The sequence below is a fragment of the Hyla sarda genome, chromosome 12 (assembly GCF_029499605.1).
Source record: "Hyla sarda isolate aHylSar1 chromosome 12, aHylSar1.hap1, whole genome shotgun sequence".
In the NCBI taxonomy this organism is placed as follows: Eukaryota; Metazoa; Chordata; class Amphibia; order Anura; family Hylidae; genus Hyla; species Hyla sarda.
The window spans coordinates 312,085-336,040 of NC_079200.1; the positions used below are offsets into that span (position 1 = coordinate 312,085).

The window sequence follows — 23,956 nt, forward strand, 5'->3', positions numbered from 1 at the left end:
TAGATTTTATGATGGTGGCCCCCGTGTCTTCATCCTTCTCTGGTGTCTTCTTCCTGTAGACATCATGGTGGTGGCCCCTGTGTCTTCATCCTTCTTTGGTGTCTTCTTCCTGTAGATTTCATGGTGGTGGCCCCTGTGTCTTCATCCTTCTCTGGTGTCTTTTTCCTGTAGATTTCATGATGGTGGCCCCTGTGTCTTCATCCTTCTCTGGTGTCTTTTTCCTGTAGATTTCATTGTGGTGGCCCCTGTGTCTTCATCCTTCTTTGGTGTCTTCTTCCTGTAGACATCATGGTGGTGGACCCTGTGTCTTCATCCTTCTCTGGTGTCTTCTTCCTGTAGATTTCATGGTGGTGGCCCCTGTGTCTTCATCCTTCTCTGGTGTCTTCTTCCTGTAGATTTCATGGTGGTGGCCCCTGTGTCTTCATCCTTCTCTGGTGTCTTCTTCCTGTAGACATCATGGTGGTGGCCCCTGTGTCTTCATCCTTCTCTGGTGTCTTTTTCCTGTAGATTTCATTGTGGTGGCCCCTGTGTCTTCATCCTTCTTTGGTGTCTTCTTCCTGTAGACATCATGGTGGTGGACCCTGTGTCTTCATCCTTCTCTGGTGTCTTCTTCCTGTAGATTTCATGGTGGTGGCCCCTGTGTCTTCATCCTTCTCTGGTGTCTTCTTCCTGTAGATTTCATGGTGGTGGCCCCTGTGTCTTCATCCTTCTCTGGTGTCTTCTTCCTGTAGACATCATGGTGGTGGCCCCTGTGTCTTCATCCTTCTCTGGTGTCTTCTTCCTGTAGATTTCATGGTGGTGGCCCCTGTGTCTTCATCCTTCTCTGGTGTCTTCTTCCTGTAGATTTCATGGTTGTGGCCCCTGTGTCTTCATCCTTCTCTGGTGTCTTCTTCCTGTAGACATCATGGTGGTGGCCCCTGTGTCTTCATCCTTCTCTGGTGTCTTCTTCCTGTAGATTTCATGGTGGTGGCCCCTGTGTCTTCATCCTTCTCTGGTGTCTTTTTCCTGTAGATTTCATGGTGGTGGCCCCTGTGTCTTCATCCTTCTCTGGTGTCTTTTTCCTGTAGACATCATGGTGGTGGCCCCTGTGTCTTCATCCTTCTCTGGTGTCTTTTTCCTGTAGATTTCATGGTGGTGGCCCCTGTGTCTTCATCCTTCTCTGGTGTCTTCTTCCTGTAGATTTCATGGTGGTGGCCCCTGTGTCTTCATCCTTCTCTGGTGTCTTCTTCCTGTAGACATCATGGTGGTGGCCCCTGTGTCTTCATCCTTCTCTGGTGTCTTCTTCCTGTAGATTTCATGGTGGTGGCCCCTGTGTCTTCATCCTTCTCTGGTGTCTTTTTCCTGTAGATTTCATGGTGGTGGCCCCTGTGTCTTCATCCTTCTCTGGAGTCTTGTTCCTGTAGACATCATGGTGGTGGCCCCTGTGTCTTCATCCTTCTCTGGTGTCTTCTTCCTGTAGACATCATGGTGGTGGCCCCTGTGTCTTCATCCTTCTCTGGTGTCTTGTTCCTGTAGACATCATGGTGGTGGCCCCTGTGTCTTCATCCTTCTCTGGTGTCTTCTTCCTGTAGATTTCATGGTGGTGGCCCCTGTGTCTTCATCCTTTTCTGGTGTCTTCTTCCTGTAGACATCATGGTGGTGGCCCCTGTGTCTTCATCCTTCTCTGGTGTCTTCTTCCTGTAGACATCATGGTGGTGGCCCCTGTGTCTTCATCCTTCTCTGGTGTCTTCTTCCTGTAGACATCATGGTGGTGGCCCCTGTGTCTTCATCCTTCTCTGGTGTCTTGTTCCTGTAGACATCATGGTGGTGGCCCCTGTGTCTTCATCCTTCTCTGGTGTCTTCTTCCTGTAGACATCATGGTGGTGGCCCCTGTGTCTTCATCCTTCTCTGGTGTCTTGTTCCTGTAGACATCATGGTGGTGGCCCCTGTGTCTTCATCCTTCTCTGGTGTCTTCTTCCTGTAGACATCATGGTGGTGGCCCCTGTGTCTTCATCCTTCTCTGGTGTCTTCTTCCTGTAGACATCATGGTGGTGGCCCCTGTGTCTTCATCCTTCTCTGGTGTCTTCTTCCTGTAGATTTCATGATGGTGGCCCCTGTGTCTTCATCCTTCTCTGGTGTCTTGTTCCTGTAGACATCATGGTGGTGGCCCCTGTGTCTTCATCCTTCTCTGGTGTCTTCTTCCTGTAGACATCATGGTGGTGGCCCCTGTGTCTTCATCCTTCTCTGGTGTCTTCTTCCTGTAGACATCATGGTGGTGACCCCTGTGTCTTCATCCTATTTGGCGTTTTCTTTTCCTCTGAGTCTGAGCTAGAGGGATAATATGTCTCATCTTTGCACATAACTGTAAATGAAGGTTGTAAGCGCACAGCGGAGGAGCAGCGCGAGCTCTATATAATGGTAATTCACTTACTCAGTAAGATTTTATGTCCGCCAATTTGCCCAGATCCTCGGCTCTCGGCCCCTCGCTGCGGGTTGGTGTCTCGTATTCACGCTTCTTTAATTTACAAAATCTTCCGGTGCGGCAAAGGAAAAAGAGCAATCCTGAAGCTTTAAGTGCTTGTTTTTGTGACATACGAGGGCTCCATATATCATACCACAGCAATAATAAAGGGATACAGAAGCCCTCCAGTTACTGTATTAATGGCTTCCGGGACCCCCCTGAATCCATTGTATCCTGAGACCAAGACTCTATGGAGAACTAGTAAAATGTGAGGATTATAGTAGATAACTAATACAGATAAAGCCAATCCTTATATATATGGGCTGGAAATTGTAAATCACTGTATACAGAGAGGACAGAGGCTTGTTCAGGGTCTCTACAGTACACAGTGCAGTGGATATACAAATCACTGTATACAGAGAGGACATCAGCTTCTTTAGGGTCTGTAGAGTACACAGTGCAGCGGAGATACAAATCACTGTATACAGGAGGACAGCAGCTTCTTTAGGGTCTGTACAGTACACAGTGCAGCGGAGATACAAATCACTGTATACAGGAGGACAGCAGCTTCTTTAGGGTCTGTACAGTACACAGTGCAGCGGAGATACAAATCACTGTATACAGAGAGGACAGTGGCTTCTTTAGGGTCTGTAGAGTACACAGTGCAGCGGAGATACAAATCACTGTATACAGGAGGACAGCAGCTTCTTTAGGGTCTGTACAGTACACAGTGCAGCGGAGATACAAATCACTGTATACAGAGAGGACAGGGGCTTCTTTAGGGTCTGTACAGTACACAGTGCAGCGGAGATACAAATCACTGTATACAGGAGGACAGCAGCTTCTTTAGGGTCTGTACAGTACACAGTGCAGCGGAGATACAAATCACTGTATACAGAGAGGACAGCAGCTTCTTTAGGGTCTGTAGAGTACACAGTGCAGCGGAGATACAAATCACTGTATACAGAGAGGACAGTGGCTTCTTTAGGGTCTGTACAGTACACAGTGCAGCGGAGATACAAATCACTGTATACAGAGAGGACAGCAGCTTCTTTAGGGTCTGTACAGTACACAGTGCAGCGGAGATACAAATCACTGTATACAGAGAGGACAGCAGCTTCTTTAGGGTCTGTACAGTACACAGTGCAGCGGAGATACAAATCACTGTATACAGAGAGGACAGTGGCTTCTTTAGGGTCTGTACAGTGCACAGTGCAGCGGAGATACAAATAACTGTATACAGAGAGGACAGTGGCTTCTTTAGGGTCTGTACAGTACACAGTGCAGCGGAGATACAAATCACTGTATACAGAGAGGACAGCAGCTTCTTTAGGGTCTGTACAGTACACAGTGCAGCGGAGATACAAATCACTGTATACAGAGAGGACAGCAGCTTCTTTAGGGTCTGTACAGTACACAGTGCAGCGGAGATACAAATCACTGTATACAGAGAGGACAGCAGCTTCTTTAGGATCTGTACAGTACACAGTGCAGCGGAGATACAAATCACTGTATAGAGAGAGGACAGCAGCTTCTTTAGGGTCTCTACAGTACACAGTGCAGCGGAGATACAAATCACTGTATACAGAGAGGACAGTGGCTTCTTTAGGGTCTATACAGTACACAGTGCAGCGGAGATACAAATCACTGTATACAGGAGGACCGCAGCTTCTTTAGGGTCTCTACAGTAAACAGTGCAGCGGAGATACAAATCACTGTATACAGAGAGGACAGCAGCTTCTTTAGGGTCTGTACAGTACACAGTGCAGCGGAGATACAAATCACTGTATACAGAGAGGACAGCAGCTTCTTTAGGGTCTGTACAGTACACAGTGCAGCGGAGATACAAATCACTGTATACAGGAGGACAGCAGCTTCTTTAGGGTCTGTACAGTACACAGTGCAGCAGAGATACAAATCACTGTATACAGAGAGGACAGCAGCTTCTTTAGGGTCTGTACAGTACACAGTGCAGCGGAGATACAAATCACTGTATACAGGAGGACAGCAGCTTCTTTAGGATCTGTACAGTACACAGTGCAGCGGAGATACAAATCACTGTATACAGAGAGGACAGTGGCTTCTTTAGGATCTGTACAGTACACAGTGCAGTGGATATACAAATCACTGTATACAGAGAGGACAGCAGCTTCTTTAGTGTCTGTACAATACACAGTGCAGTGGATATACAAATCACTGTATACAGAGAGGACAGCAGCTTCTTTAGGGTCTGTAGAGTACACAGTGCAGCGGAGATACAAATCACTGTATACAGAGAGGACAGCAGCTTCTTTAGGGTCTGTACAGTACACAGTGCAGCGGAGATACAAATCACTGTATACAGGAGGACAGCAGCTTCTTTAGGGTGTGTACAGTACACAGTGCAGCGGAGATACAAATCACTGTATACAGAGAGGACAGCAGCTTCTTTAGGGTCTGTACAGTACACAGTGCAGCGGAGATACAAATCACTGTATACAGGAGGACAGCAGCTTCTTTAGGGTCTATACAGTACACAGTGCAGCGGAGATACAAATCACTGTATACAGAGAGGACAGCAGCTTCTTTAGGGTCTGTACAGTACACAGTGCAGCAGAGATACAAATCACTCTATACAGAGAGGACAGCAGCTTCTTTAGGGTCTGTACAGTACACAGTGCAGCGGAGATACAAATCACTGTATACAGGAGGACAGCAGCTTCTTTAGGGTCTGTAGAGTACACAGTGCAGCGGAGATACAAATCACTGTATACAGAGAGGACAGCAGCTTCTTTAGGGTCTGTACAGTACACAGTGCAGCGGAGATACAAATCACTGTATACAGAGAGGACAGCAGCTTCTTTAGGGTCTGTACAGTACACAGTGCAGCGGAGATACAAATCACTGTATACAGAGAGGACAGCAGCTTCTTTAGGGTCTGTACAGTACACAGTGCAGCGGAGATACAAATTACTGTATACAGAGAGGACAGTGGCTTCTTTAGGGTCTGTACAGTACACAGTGCAGCGGAGATACAAATCACTGTATACAGAGAGGACAGCAGCTTCTTTAGGGTCTGTACAGTACACAGTGCAGCGGAGATACAAATCACTGTATACAGAGAGGACAGCAGCTTCTTTAGGGTCTATACAGTACACAGTGCAGCAGAGATACAAATCACTGTATACAGAGAGGACAGCAGCTTCTTTAGGGTCTGTAGAGTACACAGTGCAGCGGAGATACAAATCACTGTATACAGAGAGGACAGCAGCTTCTTTAGGGTCTGTACAGTACACAGTGCAGCGGAGATACAAATCACTGTATACAGAGAGGACAGCAGCTTCTTTAGGGTCTGTACAGTACACAGTGCGGCGGAGATACAAATCACTGTATACAGGAGGACAGCAGCTTCTTTAGGGTCTGTACAGTACACAGTGCAGCGGAGATACAAATCACTGTATACAGAGAGGACAGCAGCTTCTTTAGGATCTGTACAGTACACAGTGCAGCAGAGATACAAATCACTGTATACAGAGAGGACAGCAGCTTCTTTAGGGTCTGTACAGTACACAGTGCAGCGGAGATACAAATCACTGTATACAGGAGGACAGCAGCTTCTTTAGGGTCTGTACAGTACACAGTGCAGCGGAGATACAAATCACTGTATACAGAGAGGACAGCAGCTTCTTTAGGATCTGTACAGTACACAGTGCAGCGGAGATACAAATCACTGTATACAGAGAGGACAGCAGCTTCTTTAGGGTCTGTAGAGTACACAGTGCAGCGGAGATACAAATCACTGTATACAGAGAGAACAGGGGCTTCTTTAGGGTCTGTACAGTACACAGTGCAGCGGAGATACAAATCACTGTATACAGAGAGGACAGCAGCTTCTTTAGGATCTGTACAGTACACAGTGCAGCGGAGATACAAATCACTGTATACAGGAGGACAGCAGCTTCTTTAGGGTCTGTACAGTACACAGTGCAGCGGAGATACAAATCACTGTATACAGGAGGACAGCAGCTTCTTTAGGGTCTGTACAGTACACAGTGCAGCGGAGATACAAATCACTGTATACAGAGAGGACATCAGCTTCTTTAGGGTCTGTAGAGTACACAGTGCAGCGGAGATACAAATCACTGTATACAGAGAGGACAGCAGCTTCTTTAGGGTCTGTAGAGTACACAGTGCAGCGGAGATACAAATCACTGTATACAGAGAGGACAGCAGCTTCTTTAGGGTCTGTACAGTACACAGTGCAGCAGAGATACAAATCACTGTATAAAGAGAGGACAGTGGCTTCTTTAGGGTCTGTACAGTACACAGTGCAGCAGAGATACAAATCACTGTATACAGAGAGGACAGCAGCTTCTTTAGGGTCTGTAGAGTACACAGTGCAGCGGAGATACAAATCACTGTATACAGAGAGGACAGCAGCTTCTTTAGGATCTGTACAGTACACAGTGCAGCGGAAATACAAATCACTGTATACAGAGAGGACAGCAGCTTCTTTAGGGTCTGTACAGTACACAGTGCAGCGGAGATACAAATCACTGTATACAGAGAGGACAGCAGCTTCTTTAGGGTCTGTAGAGTACACAGTGCAGCGGAGATACAAATCACTGTATACAGAGAGGACAGGGGCTTCTTTAGGGTCTGTAGAGTACACAGTGCAGCGGAGATACAAATCACTGTATACAGAGAGGACAGCAGCTTCTTTAGGGTCTGTACAGTACACAGTGCAGTGGATATACAAATCACTGTATACAGAGAGGACAGCAGCTTCTTTAGGGTCTATACAGTACACAGTGCAGCGGAGATACAAATCACTGTATACAGAGAGGACAGCAGCTTCTTTAGGGTCTGTACAGTACACAGTGCAGCGAAGATACAAATCACTGTATACAGGAGGACAGTGGCTTCTTTAGGGTCTGTACAGTACACAGTGCAGCGGAGATACAAATCACTGTATACAGAGAGGACAGCAGCTTCTTTAGGGTCTGTACAGTACACAGTGCAGCGGAGATACAAATCACTGTATACAGAGAGGACAGCAGCTTCTTTAGGGTCTGTACAGTACACAGTGCAGCGGAGATACAAATCACTGTATACAGAGAGGACAGCAGCTTCTTTAGGGTCTGTAGAGTACACAGTGCAGCGGAGATACAAATCACTGTATACAGAGAGGACAGCAGCTTCTTTAGGGTCTGTACTGTACACAGTGCAGCGGAGATACAAATCACTGTATACAGGAGGACAGCAGCTTCTTTAGGGTCTGTACAGTACACAGTGCAGCGGAGATACAAATCACTGTATACAGAGAGGACAGCAGCTTCTTTAGGGTCTGTACAGTACACAGTGCAGCGGAGATACAAATCACTGTATACAGAGAGGACAGCAGCTTCTTTAGGGTCTCTACAGTACACAGTGCAGCGGAGATACAAATCACTGTATACAGAGAGAACAGCAGCTTCTTTAGGGTCTGTACAGTACACAGTGCAGCGGAGATACAAATCACTGTATAGAGAGAGGACAGCAGCTTCTTTAGGGTCTGTACAGTACACAGTGCAGCGGAGATACAAATCACTGTATACAGAGAGGACAGTGGCTTCTTTAGGGTCTGTACAGTACACAGTGCAGCAGAGATACAAATCACTGTATACAGAGAGGACCGTGGCTTCTTTAGGGTCTGTACAGTACACAGTGCAGCGGAGATACAAATCACTGTATACAGAGAGGACAGTGGCTTCTTTAGGGTCTGTACAGTACACAGTGCAGCAGAGATACAAATCACTGTATACAGAGAGGACAGCAGCTTCTTTAGGGTCTGTACTGTACACAGTGCAGCGAAGATACAAATCACTGTATACAGAGAGGACAGCAGCTTCTTTAGGATCTGTACAGTACACAGTGCAGCGGAGATACAAATCACTGTATACAGAGAGGACAGTGGCTTCTTTAGGGTCTGTACAGTACACAGTGCAGCAGAGATACAAATCACTGTATACAGAGAGGACAGCCGCTTCTTTAGGGTCTGTACAGTACACAGTGCAGCAGAGATACAAATCACTGTATACAGAGAGGACAGTGGCTTCTTTAGGGTCTATACAGTACACAGTGCAGCGGAGATACAAATCACTGTATACAGAGAGGACAGCAGCTTCTTTAGGATCTGTACAGTGCACAGTGCAGCAGAGATACAAATCACTGTATACAGAGAGGACAGCAGCTTCTTTAGGGTCTGTACAGTACACAGTGCAGCAGAGATACAAATCACTGTATACAGAGAGGACAGCAGCTTCTTTAGGGTCTATACAGTACACAGTGCAGCGGAGATACAAATCACTGTATACAGGAGGACAGCAGCTTCTTTAGGGTCTGTACAGTACACAGTGCAGCGGAGATACAAATCACTGTATACAGAGAGGACAGCAGCTTCTTTAGGATCTGTACAGTACACAGTGCAGCAGAGATACAAATCACTGTATACAGGAGGACAGCAGCTTCTTTAGGGTCTGTACAGTACACAGTGCAGCAGAGATACAAATCACTGTATACAGAGAGGACAGCAGCTTCTTTAGGGTCTGTACAGTACACAGTGCAGCGGAGATACAAATCACTGTATACAGAGAGGACAGCAGCTTCTTTAGGGTCTCTACAGTACACAGTGCAGCGGAGATACAAATCACTGTATACAGAGAGAACAGCAGCTTCTTTAGGGTCTGTACAGTACACAGTGCAGCGGAGATACAAATCACTGTATAGAGAGAGGACAGCAGCTTCTTTAGGGTCTGTACAGTACACAGTGCAGCGGAGATACAAATCACTGTATACAGAGAGGACAGTGGCTTCTTTAGGGTCTGTACAGTACACAGTGCAGCAGAGATACAAATCACTGTATACAGAGAGGACCGTGGCTTCTTTAGGGTCTGTACAGTACACAGTGCAGCGGAGATACAAATCACTGTATACAGAGAGGACAGTGGCTTCTTTAGGGTCTGTACAGTACACAGTGCAGCAGAGATACAAATCACTGTATACAGAGAGGACAGCAGCTTCTTTAGGGTCTGTACTGTACACAGTGCAGCGAAGATACAAATCACTGTATACAGAGAGGACAGCAGCTTCTTTAGGATCTGTACAGTACACAGTGCAGCGGAGATACAAATCACTGTATACAGAGAGGACAGTGGCTTCTTTAGGGTCTGTACAGTACACAGTGCAGCAGAGATACAAATCACTGTATACAGAGAGGACAGCCGCTTCTTTAGGGTCTGTACAGTACACAGTGCAGCAGAGATACAAATCACTGTATACAGAGAGGACAGTGGCTTCTTTAGGGTCTATACAGTACACAGTGCAGCGGAGATACAAATCACTGTATACAGAGAGGACAGCAGCTTCTTTAGGATCTGTACAGTGCACAGTGCAGCAGAGATACAAATCACTGTATACAGAGAGGACAGCAGCTTCTTTAGGGTCTGTACAGTACACAGTGCAGCAGAGATACAAATCACTGTATACAGAGAGGACAGCAGCTTCTTTAGGGTCTATACAGTACACAGTGCAGCGGAGATACAAATCACTGTATACAGGAGGACAGCAGCTTCTTTAGGGTCTGTACAGTACACAGTGCAGCGGAGATACAAATCACTGTATACAGAGAGGACAGCAGCTTCTTTAGGATCTGTACAGTACACAGTGCAGCAGAGATACAAATCACTGTATACAGAGAGGACAGGGGCTTCTTTAGGGTCTGTACAGTACACAGTGCAGCGGAGATACAAATCACTGTATACAGGAGGACAGCAGCTTCTTTAGGGTCTGTACAGTACACAGTGCAGCAGAGATACAAATCACTGTATACAGAGAGGACAGCAGCTTCTTTAGGGTCTGTACAGTACACAGTGCAGCGGAGATACAAATCACTGTATACAGGAGGACAGCAGCTTCTTTAGGGTCTGTACAGTACACAGTGCAGCGGAGATACAAATCACTGTATACAGAGAGGACAGCAGCTTCTTTAGGGTCTGTACAGTACACAGTGCAGCGGAGATACAAATCACTGTATACAGAGAGGACAGCAGCTTCTTTAGGATCTGTACAGTACACAGTGCAGTGGATATACAAATCACTGTATACAGAGAGGACAGCAGCTTCTTTAGGATCTGTACAGTACACAGTGCAGCGGAGATACAAATCACTGTATACAGGAGGACAGCAGCTTCTTTAGGGTCTGTAGAGTACACAGTGCAGCGGAGATACAAATCACGGTATACAGAGAGGACAGCAGCTTCTTTAGGGTCTGTACAGTACACAGTGCAGCGGAGATACAAATCACTGTATACAGAGAGGACAGCAGCTTCTTTAGGGTCTGTAGAGTACACAGTGCAGCGGAGATACAAATCACTGTATACAGAGAGGACAGCAGCTTCTTTAGGGTCTGTACAGTACACAGTGCAGCGGAGATACAAATCACTGTATACAGAGAGGACAGCAGCTTCTTTAGGGTCTGTACAGTACACAGTGCAGCGGAGATACAAAGCACTGTATACAGAGAGGACAGCAGCTTCTTTAGGGTCTGTAGAGTACACAGTGCAGCGGAGATACAAATCACTGTATACAGAGAGGACAGCAGCTTCTTTAGGGTCTGTAGAGTACACAGTGCAGCGGAGATACAAAGCACTGTATACAGAGAGGACAGCAGCTTCTTTAGGGTCTGTAGAGTACACAGTGCAGCGGAGATACAAATCACTGTATACAGAGAGGACAGCAGCTTCTTTAGGGTCTGTACAGTACACAGTGCAGCGGAGATACAAATCACTGTATACAGAGAGGACAGCAGCTTCTTTAGGGTCTGTAGAGTACACAGTGCAGCGGAGATACAAATCACTGTATACAGAGAGGACAGCAGCTTCTTTAGGGTCTGTAGAGTACACAGTGCAGCGGAGATACAAATCACTGTATACAGAGAGGACAGCAGCTTCTTTAGGGTCTGTACAGTACACAGTGCAGCAGAGATACAAATCACTGTATACAGAGAGGACAGCAGCTTCTTTAGGGTCTGTACAGTACACAGTGCAGTGGAGATACAAATCACTGTATACAGAGAGGACAGTGGCTTCTTTAGGGTCTGTACAGTACACAGTGCAGCGGAGATACAAATCACTGTATACAGAGAGGACAGCAGCTTCTTTAGGGTCTGTAGAGTACACAGTGCAGCGGAGATACAAATCACTGTATACAGGAGGACAGCAGCTTCTTTAGGGTCTGTACAGTACACAGTGCAGCGGAGATACAAATCACTGTATACAGGAGGACAGCAGCTTCTTTAGGGTCTGTACAGTACACAGTGCAGTGGATATACAAATCACTGTATACAGAGAGGACAGCAGCTTCTTTAGGATCTGTACAGTACACAGTGCAGCAGAGATACAAATCACTGTATACAGAGAGGACAGCAGCTTCTTTAGGATCTGTACAGTACACAGTGCAGCGGAGATACAAATCACTGTATACAGAGAGGACAGTGGCTTCTTTAGGGTCTGTAGAGTACACAGTGCAGCGGAGATACAAATCACTGTATACAGAGAGGACAGCAGCTTCTTTAGGGTCTGTACAGTGCACAGTGCAGCAGAGATACAAATCACTGTATACAGAGAGGACAGCAGCTTCTTTAGGGTCTGTAGAGTACACAGTGCAGCGGAGATACAAATCACTGTATACAGAGAGGACAGCAGCTTCTTTAGTGTCTGTACAGTACACAGTGCAGCGGAGATACAAATCACTGTATACAGAGAGGACAGCAGCTTCTTTAGGGTCTGTACAGTACACAGTGCAGCGGAGATACAAATCACTGTATACAGAGAGGACAGCAGCTTCTTTAGGGTCTGTAGAGTACACAGTGCAGCAGAGATACAAATCACTGTATACAGAGAGGACAGCAGCTTCTTTAGGGTCTGTACAGTACACAGTGCAGCAGAGATACAAATCACTGTATACAGAGAGGACAGCAGCTTCTTTAGGATCTGTACAGTACACAGTGCAGCGGAGATCCAAATCACTGTATACAGAGAGGACAGTGGCTTCTTTAGGGTCTGTACAGTACACAGTGCAGCGGAGATACAAATCACTGTATACAGGAGGACAGCAGCTTCTTTAGGGTCTGTAGAGTACACAGTGCAGCGGAGATACAAATCACTGTATACAGAGAGGACAGTGGCTTCTTTAGGGTCTGTACAGTACACAGTGCAGCGGAGATACAAATCACTGTATACAGAGAGGACAGCAGCTTCTTTAGGGTCTCTACAGTACACAGTGCAGCGGAGATACAAATCACTGTATACAGAGAGGACTGCAGCTTCTTTAGGGTCTGTACAGTACACAGTGCAGCGGAGATACAAATTACTGTATACAGAGAGGACAGTGGCTTCTTAAGGGTCTGTACAGTACACAGTGCAGCGGAGATACAAATCACTGTATACAGAGAGGACAGCAGCTTCTTTAGGGTCTGTACAGTACACAGTGCAGCGGAGATACAAATCACCGTATACAGAGAGGACAGCAGCTTCTTTAGGGTCTGTACAGTACACAGTGCAGCGGAGATACAAATCACCGTATACAGAGAGGACAGCAGCTTCTTTAGGATCTGTACAGTACACATTGCAGCGGAGATACAAATCACTGTATACAGAGAGGACAGCAGCTTCTTTAGGATCTGTACAGAACACAGTGCAGCGGAGATACAAATCACTGTATACAGAGAGGACAGTGGCTTCTTTAGGGTCTGTACAGTACACAGTGCAGCGGAGATACAAATCACTGTATACAGAGAGGACAGCAGCTTCTTTAGGGTCTGTAGAGTACACAGTGCAGCGGAGATACAATCACTGTATACAGAGAGGACAGCAGCTTCTTTAGGGTCTGTACAGTACACAGTGCAGCGGAGATACAAATCACTGTATACAGAGAGGACAGCAGCTTCTTTAGGGTCTGTACAGTACACAGTGCAGCGGAGATACAAATCACTGTATACAGAGAGGACAGCAGCTTCTTAAGGGTCTGTAGAGTACACAGTGCAGCGGAGATACAAATCACTGTATACAGAGAGGACAGCAGCTTCTTTAGGGTCTGTACAGTACACAGTGCAGCGGAGATACAAATCACTGTATACAGAGAGGACAGCAGCTTCTTTAGGGTCTCTACAGTACACAGTGCAGCGAAGATACAAATCACTGTATACAGAGAGGACAGCAGCTTCTTTAGGGTCTGTACAGTACACAGTGCAGCGGAGATACAAATCACTGTATACAGAGAGGACAGCGGCTTCTTAAGGGTCTGTAGAGTACACAGTGCAGCGGAGATACAAATCACTGTATACAGAGAGGACAGCAGCTTCTTTAGGGTCTGTAGAGTACACAGTGCAGCGGAGATACAAATCACTGTATACAGAGAGGACAGTGGCTTCTTTAGGGTCTGTAGAGTACACAGTGCAGCGGAGATACAAATCACTGTATACAGAGAGGACAGTGGCTTCTTTAGGGTCTGTAGAGTACACAGTGCAGCGGAGATACAAATCACTGTATACAGAGAGGACAGTGGCTTCTTTAGGATCTGTACAGTACACAGTGCAGCGGAGATACAAATCACTGTATACAGAGAGGACAGCAGCTTCTTTAGGATCTGTACAGTACACAGTGCAGTGGATATACAAATCACTGTATACAGAGAGGACAGCAGCTTCTTAAGGGTCTGTACAGTACACAGTGCAGCGGAGATACAAATCACTGTATACAGAGAGGACAGCAGCTTCCTTAGGGTCTGTAGAGTACACAGTGCAGCGGAGATACAAATCACTGTATACAGAGAGGACAGCAGCTTCTTTAGGGTCTGTACAGTACACAGTGCAGCGGAGATACAAATCACTGTATACAGAGAGGACAGCAGCTTCTTTAGGGTCTGTACAGTACACAGTGCAGCAGAGATACAAATCACTGTATACAGAGAGGACCGCAGCTTCTTTAGGGTCTGTACAGTACACAGTGCAGCGGAGATACAAATCACTGTATACAGAGAGGACAGCAGCTTCTTTAGGGTCTGTACAGTACACAGTGCAGCGGAGATACAAATCACTGTATACAGAGAGGACAGCAGCTTCTTTAGGATCTGTACAGTACACAGTGCAGCGGAGATACAAATCACTGTATACAGAGAGGACAGCAGCTTCTTTAGGGTCTGTACAGTACACAGTGCAGCGGAGATACAAATCACTGTATACAGAGAGGACAGCAGCTTCTTTAGGGTCTCTACAGTACACAGTGCAGTGGATATACAAATCACTGTATACAGAGAGGACAGCAGCTTCTTTAGGGTGTGTACAGTACACAGTGCAGCGAAGATACAAATCACTGTATACAGAGAGGACTGCAGCTTCTTTAGGGTCTGTACAGTACACAGTGCAGCGGAGATACAAATCACTGTATACAGAGAGGACAGCAGCTTCTTTAGGGTCTGTACAGTACACAGTGCAGCGGAGATACAAATTACTGTATACAGAGAGGACAGTGGCTTCTTTAGGGTCTGTACAGTACACAGTGCAGCGGAGATACAAATCACTGTATACAGAGAGGACAGTGGCTTCTTTAGGGTCTGTAGAGTACACAGTGCAGCGGAGATACAAATCACTGTATACAGAGAGGACAGTGGCTTCTTTAGGGTCTGTAGAGTACACAGTGCAGCGGAGATACAAATCACTGTATACAGAGAGGACAGCAGCTTCTTTAGGGTCTCTACAGTACACAGTGCAGCGGAGATACAAATCACTGTATACAGAGAGGACAGCAGCTTCTTAAGGGTCTGTAGAGTACACAGTGCAGCGGAGATACAAATCACTGTATACAGAGAGGACAGCAGCTTCTTTAGGGTCTGTAGAGTACACAGTGCAGCGGAGATACAAATCACTGTATACAGAGAGGACAGCAGCTTCTTTAGGGTCTGTACAGTACACAGTGCAGCGGAGATACAAATCACTGTATACAGAGAGGACAGTGGCTTCTTTAGGGTCTATACAGTACACAGTGCAGCGGAGATACAAATCACTGTATACAGAGAGGACAGCAGCTTCTTTAGGATCTGTACAGTACACAGTGCAGCAGAGATACAAATCACTGTATACAGAGAGGACAGCAGCTTCTTTAGGGTCTGTACAGTACACAGTGCAGCGGAGATACAAATCACTGTATACAGAGAGGACAGTGGCTTCTTTAGGGTCTGTACAGTACACAGTGCAGCGGAGATACAAATCACTGTATACAGAGAGGACAGTGGCTTCTTTAGGGTCTGTACAGTACACAGTGCAGCGGAGATACAAATCACTGTATACAGAGAGGACAGCAGCTTCTTTAGGGTCTGTAGAGTACACAGTGCAGCGGAGATACAAATCACTGTATACAGAGAGGACAGTGGCTTCTTTAGGGTCTGTAGAGTACACAGTGCAGCAGAGATACAAATCACTGTATACAGAGAGGACAGCAGCTTCTTTAGGGTCTGTACAGTACACAGTGCAGCAGAGATACAAATCACTGTATACAGAGAGGACAGCAGCTTCTTTAGGGTCTATACAGTACACAGTGCAGCGGAGATACAAATCACTGTATACAGAGAGGACAGTGGCTTCTTTAGGGTCTGTACAGTACACAGTGCAGCGGAGATACAAATCACTGTATACAGAGAGGACAGGGGCTTCTTTAGGGTCTGTACAGTACACAGTGCAGCGGAGATACAAATCACTGTATACAGAGAGGACAGCAGCTTCTTTAGGGTCTGTACAGTACACAGTGCAGCAGAGATACAAATCACTGTATACAGAGAGGACAGCAGCTTCTTTAGGGTCTGTACAGTACACAGTGCAGCGGAGATACAAATCACTGTATACAGAGAGGACAGTGGCTTCTTTAGGGTCTGTACAGTACACAGTGCAGCAGAGATACAAATCACTGTATACAGAGAGGACAGCAGCTTCTTTAGGGTCTGTACAGTACACAGTGCAGCAGAGATACAAATCACTGTATACAGAGAGGACAGCAGCTTCTTTAGGGTCTGTAGAGTACACAGTGCAGCGGAGATACAAATCACTGTATACAGAGAGGACAGTGGCTTCTTTAGGGTCTGTACAGTACACAGTGCAGCGGAGATACAAATCACTGTATACAGAGAGAACAGCAGCTTCTTTAGGGTCTGTACAGTACACAGTGCAGCGGAGATACAAATCACTGTATACAGAGAGGACTGTTTTAGTCTTTAGGGTCTGTACAGTACACAGTGCAGCGGAGATACAAATCACTGTATACAGGAGGACAGCAGCTTCTTTAGGGTCTGTACAGTACACAGTGCAGCGGAGATACAAATCACTGTATACAGAGAGGACAGGGGCTTCTTTAGGGTCTGTACAGTACACAGTGCAGCGGAGATACAAATCACTGTATACAGAGAGGACAGCAGCTTCTTTAGGGTCTGTACAGTACACAGTGCAGCGGAGATACAAATCACTGTATACAGAGAGGACAGTGGCTTCTTTAGGATCTGTACAGTACACAGTGCAGCGGAGATACAAATCACTGTATACAGAGAGGACAGTGGCTTCTTTAGGGTCTGTACAGTACACAGTGCAGAGGACAGGGGCTTCTTTAGGATCTGTACAGTACACAGTGCAGTGGATATACAAATCACTGTATACAGAGAGGACAGCAGCTTCTTTAGGGTCTGTACAGTACACAGTGCAGTGGATATACAAATCACTGTATACAGAGAGGACAGCAGCTTCTTTAGGGTCTGTACAGTACTGTGCTGGGTTAGGGGGGACAGCTGCCTGTGGTATCTGGGGGTTTGCAGCTGACAATGATGGGAAGGGCCCTGATCCAGCGATCATCTGCGCCACTTTGTAGGTGATTGGTAGCTCACTCATATACAGGGCAGCGGTCGCCCCATCTATAACTACACTTAAATACGTTTAAATTGTTGGCCTGTCCAACAGGAGAACTCGAAGTCTCCATCTTACATGGCCATTTGTTCTGTTGAGGGCCCGAGATCATGTCCTCTTCACCCAAGTGTCACAAAAGCAATGGAGCACATTACACAGATGGTGCTCACTGAGACAGAGGCCATTGGAAGTCGTCTTCAAGAGGAGCGGGGATCCCGAACTTCTCCCAATTTTCTGAAGACTTTAGTTTTTCCATTTCTCCTGTGGAGCCGCTGCAGGGAATGTTGGAGTATCCCTCATAGATTACCACCGATCACTGGACATTCCAGTACTGAGACCCCAACTTATCATGTAGGGAGCGTTTTACCTAGAAGGGCGCAAAATAAACTCTGGTCCTCACCCAACTGGCGGCAGGACACAGGAACCCACTCACAGGACGCCACACAATTTATGTTGTGGACCTGAGGAAGACGTGAGAGCACATCGAAACGCGTTGTCCAGCTGTACTTTTTATGTACGAATAAAAAAGGCATCCTGCGTACCTATTGGCCCAGGGTATCTTGGGATACAGAACCCCCGCATTTTCTGTATTTCCTTCCCATATAGCTTTTTCCGTTGCCCTCCCCTGGGTATAACGGACAAGGAGATACCAAGCAGAAAGCTGTAACTATCCACCCCAAACGACTCTAGAGCCGCACCATACACCTTGCATAGCTCTCAGAGGTCAGTACCACTGCACAGGTGTGGGGGGGGGGGGTCCTTTTTATCTCTCTTCTCTTCATCAAGAGGTTCAAAACCTACTACGCCAGAGAGCGCCCCCCATCTTTTCTTCTTTTCCTCCCTTTCTTCTTATATGATAGAATAGACTCCGCACTGCTCCTTCACCTGCAAAGGCCGAGGGATGGAGGGGATATAATGGGGCGCACACCCATCCTCCTCATTGTGTAACATAGAACCATTAATAAACCTTCCAGGATAGTGAAGCTCGTGTCCTCATGGACCTTCTGGAGACCGGGATCTTCTAGTAACTTTTGGGGGTCGGGGACTTGTGGTTATTTGACCTTAAATGTGGCTAATAAAGTTTTTGTTTTTCCTCCCAGGCACGATACAAGCAGAGTCTGGACCCCACGGTGGATGAAGTGAAGAAGCTCTGCACCTCCCTGAGGAGGAACGCCAAGGAGGAGCGGGTCCTGTTCCACTACAATGGACACGGAGTTCCTCGGCCCACGGTCAACGGAGAGATTTGGGTTTTCAATAAGGTCGGTGATTCTGAAAAATTGTCTGCCCAGAATGTTCCATTATTGGTTGTGTTCGCTCCATCTATCTCCATTTATTATCCTCAAGGTCCAGTATACAGGGATCAGCAGATACAGGGGTCATGTAATGGACATATTGTCACCTATACACCAGAACATATATATATATGGATGATCCTCTAGGTACTATATACAGGGATCAGCAGATACAGGGGTCATGTAATGGACATATTGTCACCTATACACCAGAATATATATATGGATGATCCTCTAGGTACTATATACAGGGATCAGCAGATATAAGGGTCATGTAATGGACATATTGTCACCTATAGACCAGAATATATATGGATGATCCTCTAGGTACTATATACAGGGATCAGCAGATATAGGGGTCATGTAATGGACATATTGTCACCTATATACCAGAATATATATATATATATGGATGATCCTCTAGATACTATATACAGGGATCAGCAGATATAGGGGACATGTAATGGACATATTGTCACCTATATACCAGAATATATATATGGATGATCCTCTAGATACTATATACAGGGATCAGCAGATATAGGGGTCATGTAATGGACATATTGTCACCTATACACCAGAATATATATATGGATGATCCTCTAGGTACTATATACAGGGATCAGCAGATATAGGGGTCATGTAATGGACATATTGTCACCTATAGACCAGAATATATATGGATGATCCTCTAGGTACTATATACAGGGATCAGCAGATATAGGGGACATGTAATGGACATATTGTCACCTATATACCAGAATATATATATGGATGATCCTCTAGGTACTATATACAGGGATCAGCAGATATAGGGGACATGTAATGGACATATTGTCACCTATATACCAGAATATATATATATGGATGATCCTCTAGATACTATATACAGGGATCAGCAGATATAGGGGTCATGTAATGGACATATTGTCACCTATATACCAGAATATATATATATATATATATATATATATATATATATATGGATGATCCTCTAGATACTATATACAGGGATCAGCAGATATAGGGGTCATGTAATGGACATATTGTCACCTATATACCAGAATATATATATATATATATATATATATATGGATGATCCTCTAGATACTATATACAGGGATCAGCAGATATAGGGGTCATGTAATGGACATATTGTCACCTATATACCAGAATATATATGGGTGATCCTCTAGGTACTTATATACAGGGAGCAGCAGATATAGGGGTCATGTAATGGACATATTGTCACCTATATACCAGAATATATATATATATATATATATATATGGATGATCCTCTAGATACTATATACAGGGATCAGCAGATATAGGGGTCATGTAATGGACATATTGTCACCTATACACCAGAATATATATGGATGATCCTCTAGGTACTTATATACAGGGATCAGCAGATATAGGGGTCATGTAATGGACATATTGTCACCTATATACCAGAATATATATATATATATATATGGATGATCCTCTAGATACTATATACAGGGATCAGCAGATATAGGGGTCATGTAATGGACATATTGTCACCTATATACCAGAATATATATATATATATATATGGATGATCCTCTAGATACTATATACAGGGATCAGCAGATATAGGGGTCATGTAATGGACATATTGTCACCTATACACCAGAATATATATGGATGATCCTCTAGGTACTTATATACAGGGATCAGCAGATATAGGGGTCATGTAATGGACATATTGTCACCTATAGACCAGAATATATATATATGAATGATCCTCTAAGTACTATATACAGGGATCAGCAGATATAGGGGTCATGTAATGGACATATTGTCACCTATACACCAGAATATATATATATATGGATGATCCTCTAGGTACTATATACAGGGATCAGCAGATATAGGGGTCATGTAATGGACATATTGTCACCTATACACCAGAATATATATATGGATGATCCTCTAGGTACTATATACAGGGATCAGCAGATATAGGGGTCACGTAATGGACATATTGTCACCTATAGACCAGAATATATGGATGATCCTCTAGATACTATATACAGGGATCAGCAGATATAGGGGACATGTAATGGACGTATTGTCACCTATATACCAGAATATATATATGGATGATCCTCTAGATACTATATACAGGGATCAGCAGATATAGGGGTCATGTAATGGACATATTGTCACCTATATACCAGAATATATATATGGATGATCCTCTAGATACTATATACAGGGATCAGCAGATATAGGGGTCATGTAATGGACATATTGTCACCTATACACCAGAATATATATATATATGAATGATCCTCTAGATACTATATACAGGGATCAGCAGATATAGGGGTCATGTAATGGACATATTGTCACCTATACACCAGAATATATATATTTGGATGATCCTCTAGATACTATATACAGGGATCAGCAGATATAGGGGTCATGTAATGGACATATTGTCACCTATACACCAGAATATATATATATATATATACATATATATATATATATGGATGATCCTCTAGATACTATATACAGGGATCAGCAGATATAGGGGTCATGTAATGGACATATTGTCACCTATACACCAGAATATATATATATGGATGATCCTCTAGATACTATATACAGGGATCAGCAGATATAGGGGTCATGTAATGGACATATTGTCACCTATATACCAGAATATATATATATATATATGGATGATCCTCTAGATACTATATACAGGGATCAGCAGATATAGGGGTCATGTAATGGACATATTGTCACCTATATACCAGAATATATATATATATATATATATATATATATATATATATGGATGATCCTCTAGATACTATATACAGGGATCAGCAGATATAGGGGTCATGTAATGGACATATTGTCACCTATAGACCAGAATATATATATATATATATATATATATATATGGATGATCCTCTAGATACTATATACAGGGATCAGCAGATATAGGGGTCATGTAATGGACATATTGTCACCTATAGACCAGAATATATATATATATATATATATATATATGGATGATCCTCTAGATACTATATACAGCGATCAGCAGATATAGGGGTCATGTAATGGACATATTGTCACCTATACACCAGAATATATATGGATGATCCTCTAGATACTATATACAGGGATCAGCAGATATAGGGGACATGTAATGGACATATTGTCACCCATAGACCAGAATATATATATATGGATGATCCTCTAGATACTATATACAGGGATCAGCAGATATAGTGGACATGTAATGGACATATTGTCACCTATACACCAGAATATATATATATATGGATGATCCTCTAGATACTATATACAGGGATCAGCAAATATAGGGGACATGTAATGGACATATTGTCACCTATAGACCAGAATATATATATATATATATATATATATATATATATATATATATATATATATATGGATGATCCTCTAGGTTCTATATACAGGGATCAGCAGATATAGGGGTCATGTAATGGACATATTGTCACCTATACACCAGAATATATATATATATGGATGATCCTCTAGATACTATATACAGGGATCAGCAGATATAGGGGACATGTAATGGACATATTGTCACCTATAGACCAGAATATATATATATGGATGATCCTCTAGATACTATATACAGGGATCAGCAGATATAGGGGACATGTAATGGACGTATTGTCACCTATATACCAGAATATATATATGGATGATCCTCTAGATACTATATACAGGGATCAGCAGATATAGGGGTCATGTAATGGACATATTGTCACCTATAGACCAGAATATATATATATATATATATATATATATATATGGATGATCCTCTAGATACTATATACAGGGATCAGCAGATATAGGGGTCATGTAATGGACATATTGTCACCTATATACCAGAATATATATATATATATATATATATATATATATATATATATATATATATATATATATATGGATGATCCTCTAGGTACTATATACAGGGATCAGCAGATATAGGGGTCATGTAATGGACATATTGTCACCTATAGACCAGAATATATATATGGATGATCCTCTAGATACTATATACAGGGATCAGCAGATATAGGGGTCATGTAATGGCCATATTGTCACCTATATACCAGAATATATATATATGGATGATCCTCTAGATACTATATACAGCGATCAGCAGATATAGGGGACATGTAATGGACATATTGTCACCTATAGACCAGAATATATATATATATATATATATATATATATATATATGGATGATCCTCTAGGTACTATATACAGGGATCAGCAGATATAGGGGTCATGTAATGGACATATTGTCACCTATATACCAGAATATATATATATGGATGATCCTCTAGATACTATATACAGGGATCAGCAGATATAGGGGACATGTAATGGACATATTGTCACCTATATACCAGAATATATGGATGATCCTCTAGATACTATATACAGGGATCAGCAGATATAGGGGACATGTAATGGACATATTGTCACCTATACACCAGAATATATGGATGATCCTCTAGATACTATATACAGGGATCAGCAGATATAGGGGACATGTAATGGACATATTGTCACCTATATACCAGAATATATATATGGATGATCCTCTAGATACTATATACAGGGATCAGCAGATATAGGGGTCATGTAATGGACATATTGTCACCTATAGACCAGAATATATATATATATATATATATGGATGATCCTCTAGATACTATATACAGCGATCAGCAGATATAGGGGACATGTAATGGACATATTGTCACCTATATACCAGAATATATATATGGATGATCCTCTAGATACTATATACAGGGATCAGCAGATATAGGGGACATGTAATGGACATATTGTCACCTATATACCAGAATATATATATATGGATGATCCTCTAGATACTATATACAGCGATCAGCAGATATAGGGGTCATGTAATGGACATATTGTCACCTATATACCAGAATATATATATGGATGATCCTCTAGATACTATATACAGGGATCAGCAGATATAGGGGTCATGTAATGGACATATTGTCACCTATAGACCAGAATATATATATGGATGATCCTCTAGATACTATATACAGGGATCAGCAGATATAGGGGACATGTAATGGACATATTGTCACCTATATACCAGAATATATATATGGATGATCCTCTAGATACTATATACAGGGATCAGCAGATATAGGGGTCA

The 23,956-nt window shown here is 43.8% G+C and overlaps 1 protein-coding gene across 1 annotated transcript in view; it reads left to right on the forward strand.

Annotated features, from left to right (window-relative positions):
- LOC130296898 (regulatory-associated protein of mTOR-like) overlaps positions 1-23,956 on the forward strand; it is a 317,324-nt gene that overhangs the window by 173,529 nt on the left and 119,839 nt on the right. Inside the window, exon 4 of the mRNA XM_056548942.1 lies at positions 18,500-18,658. Within this exon, the coding sequence (XP_056404917.1) occupies positions 18,500-18,658 (159 nt within the window). The remainder of the gene's footprint in view (positions 1-18,499; positions 18,659-23,956) is intronic.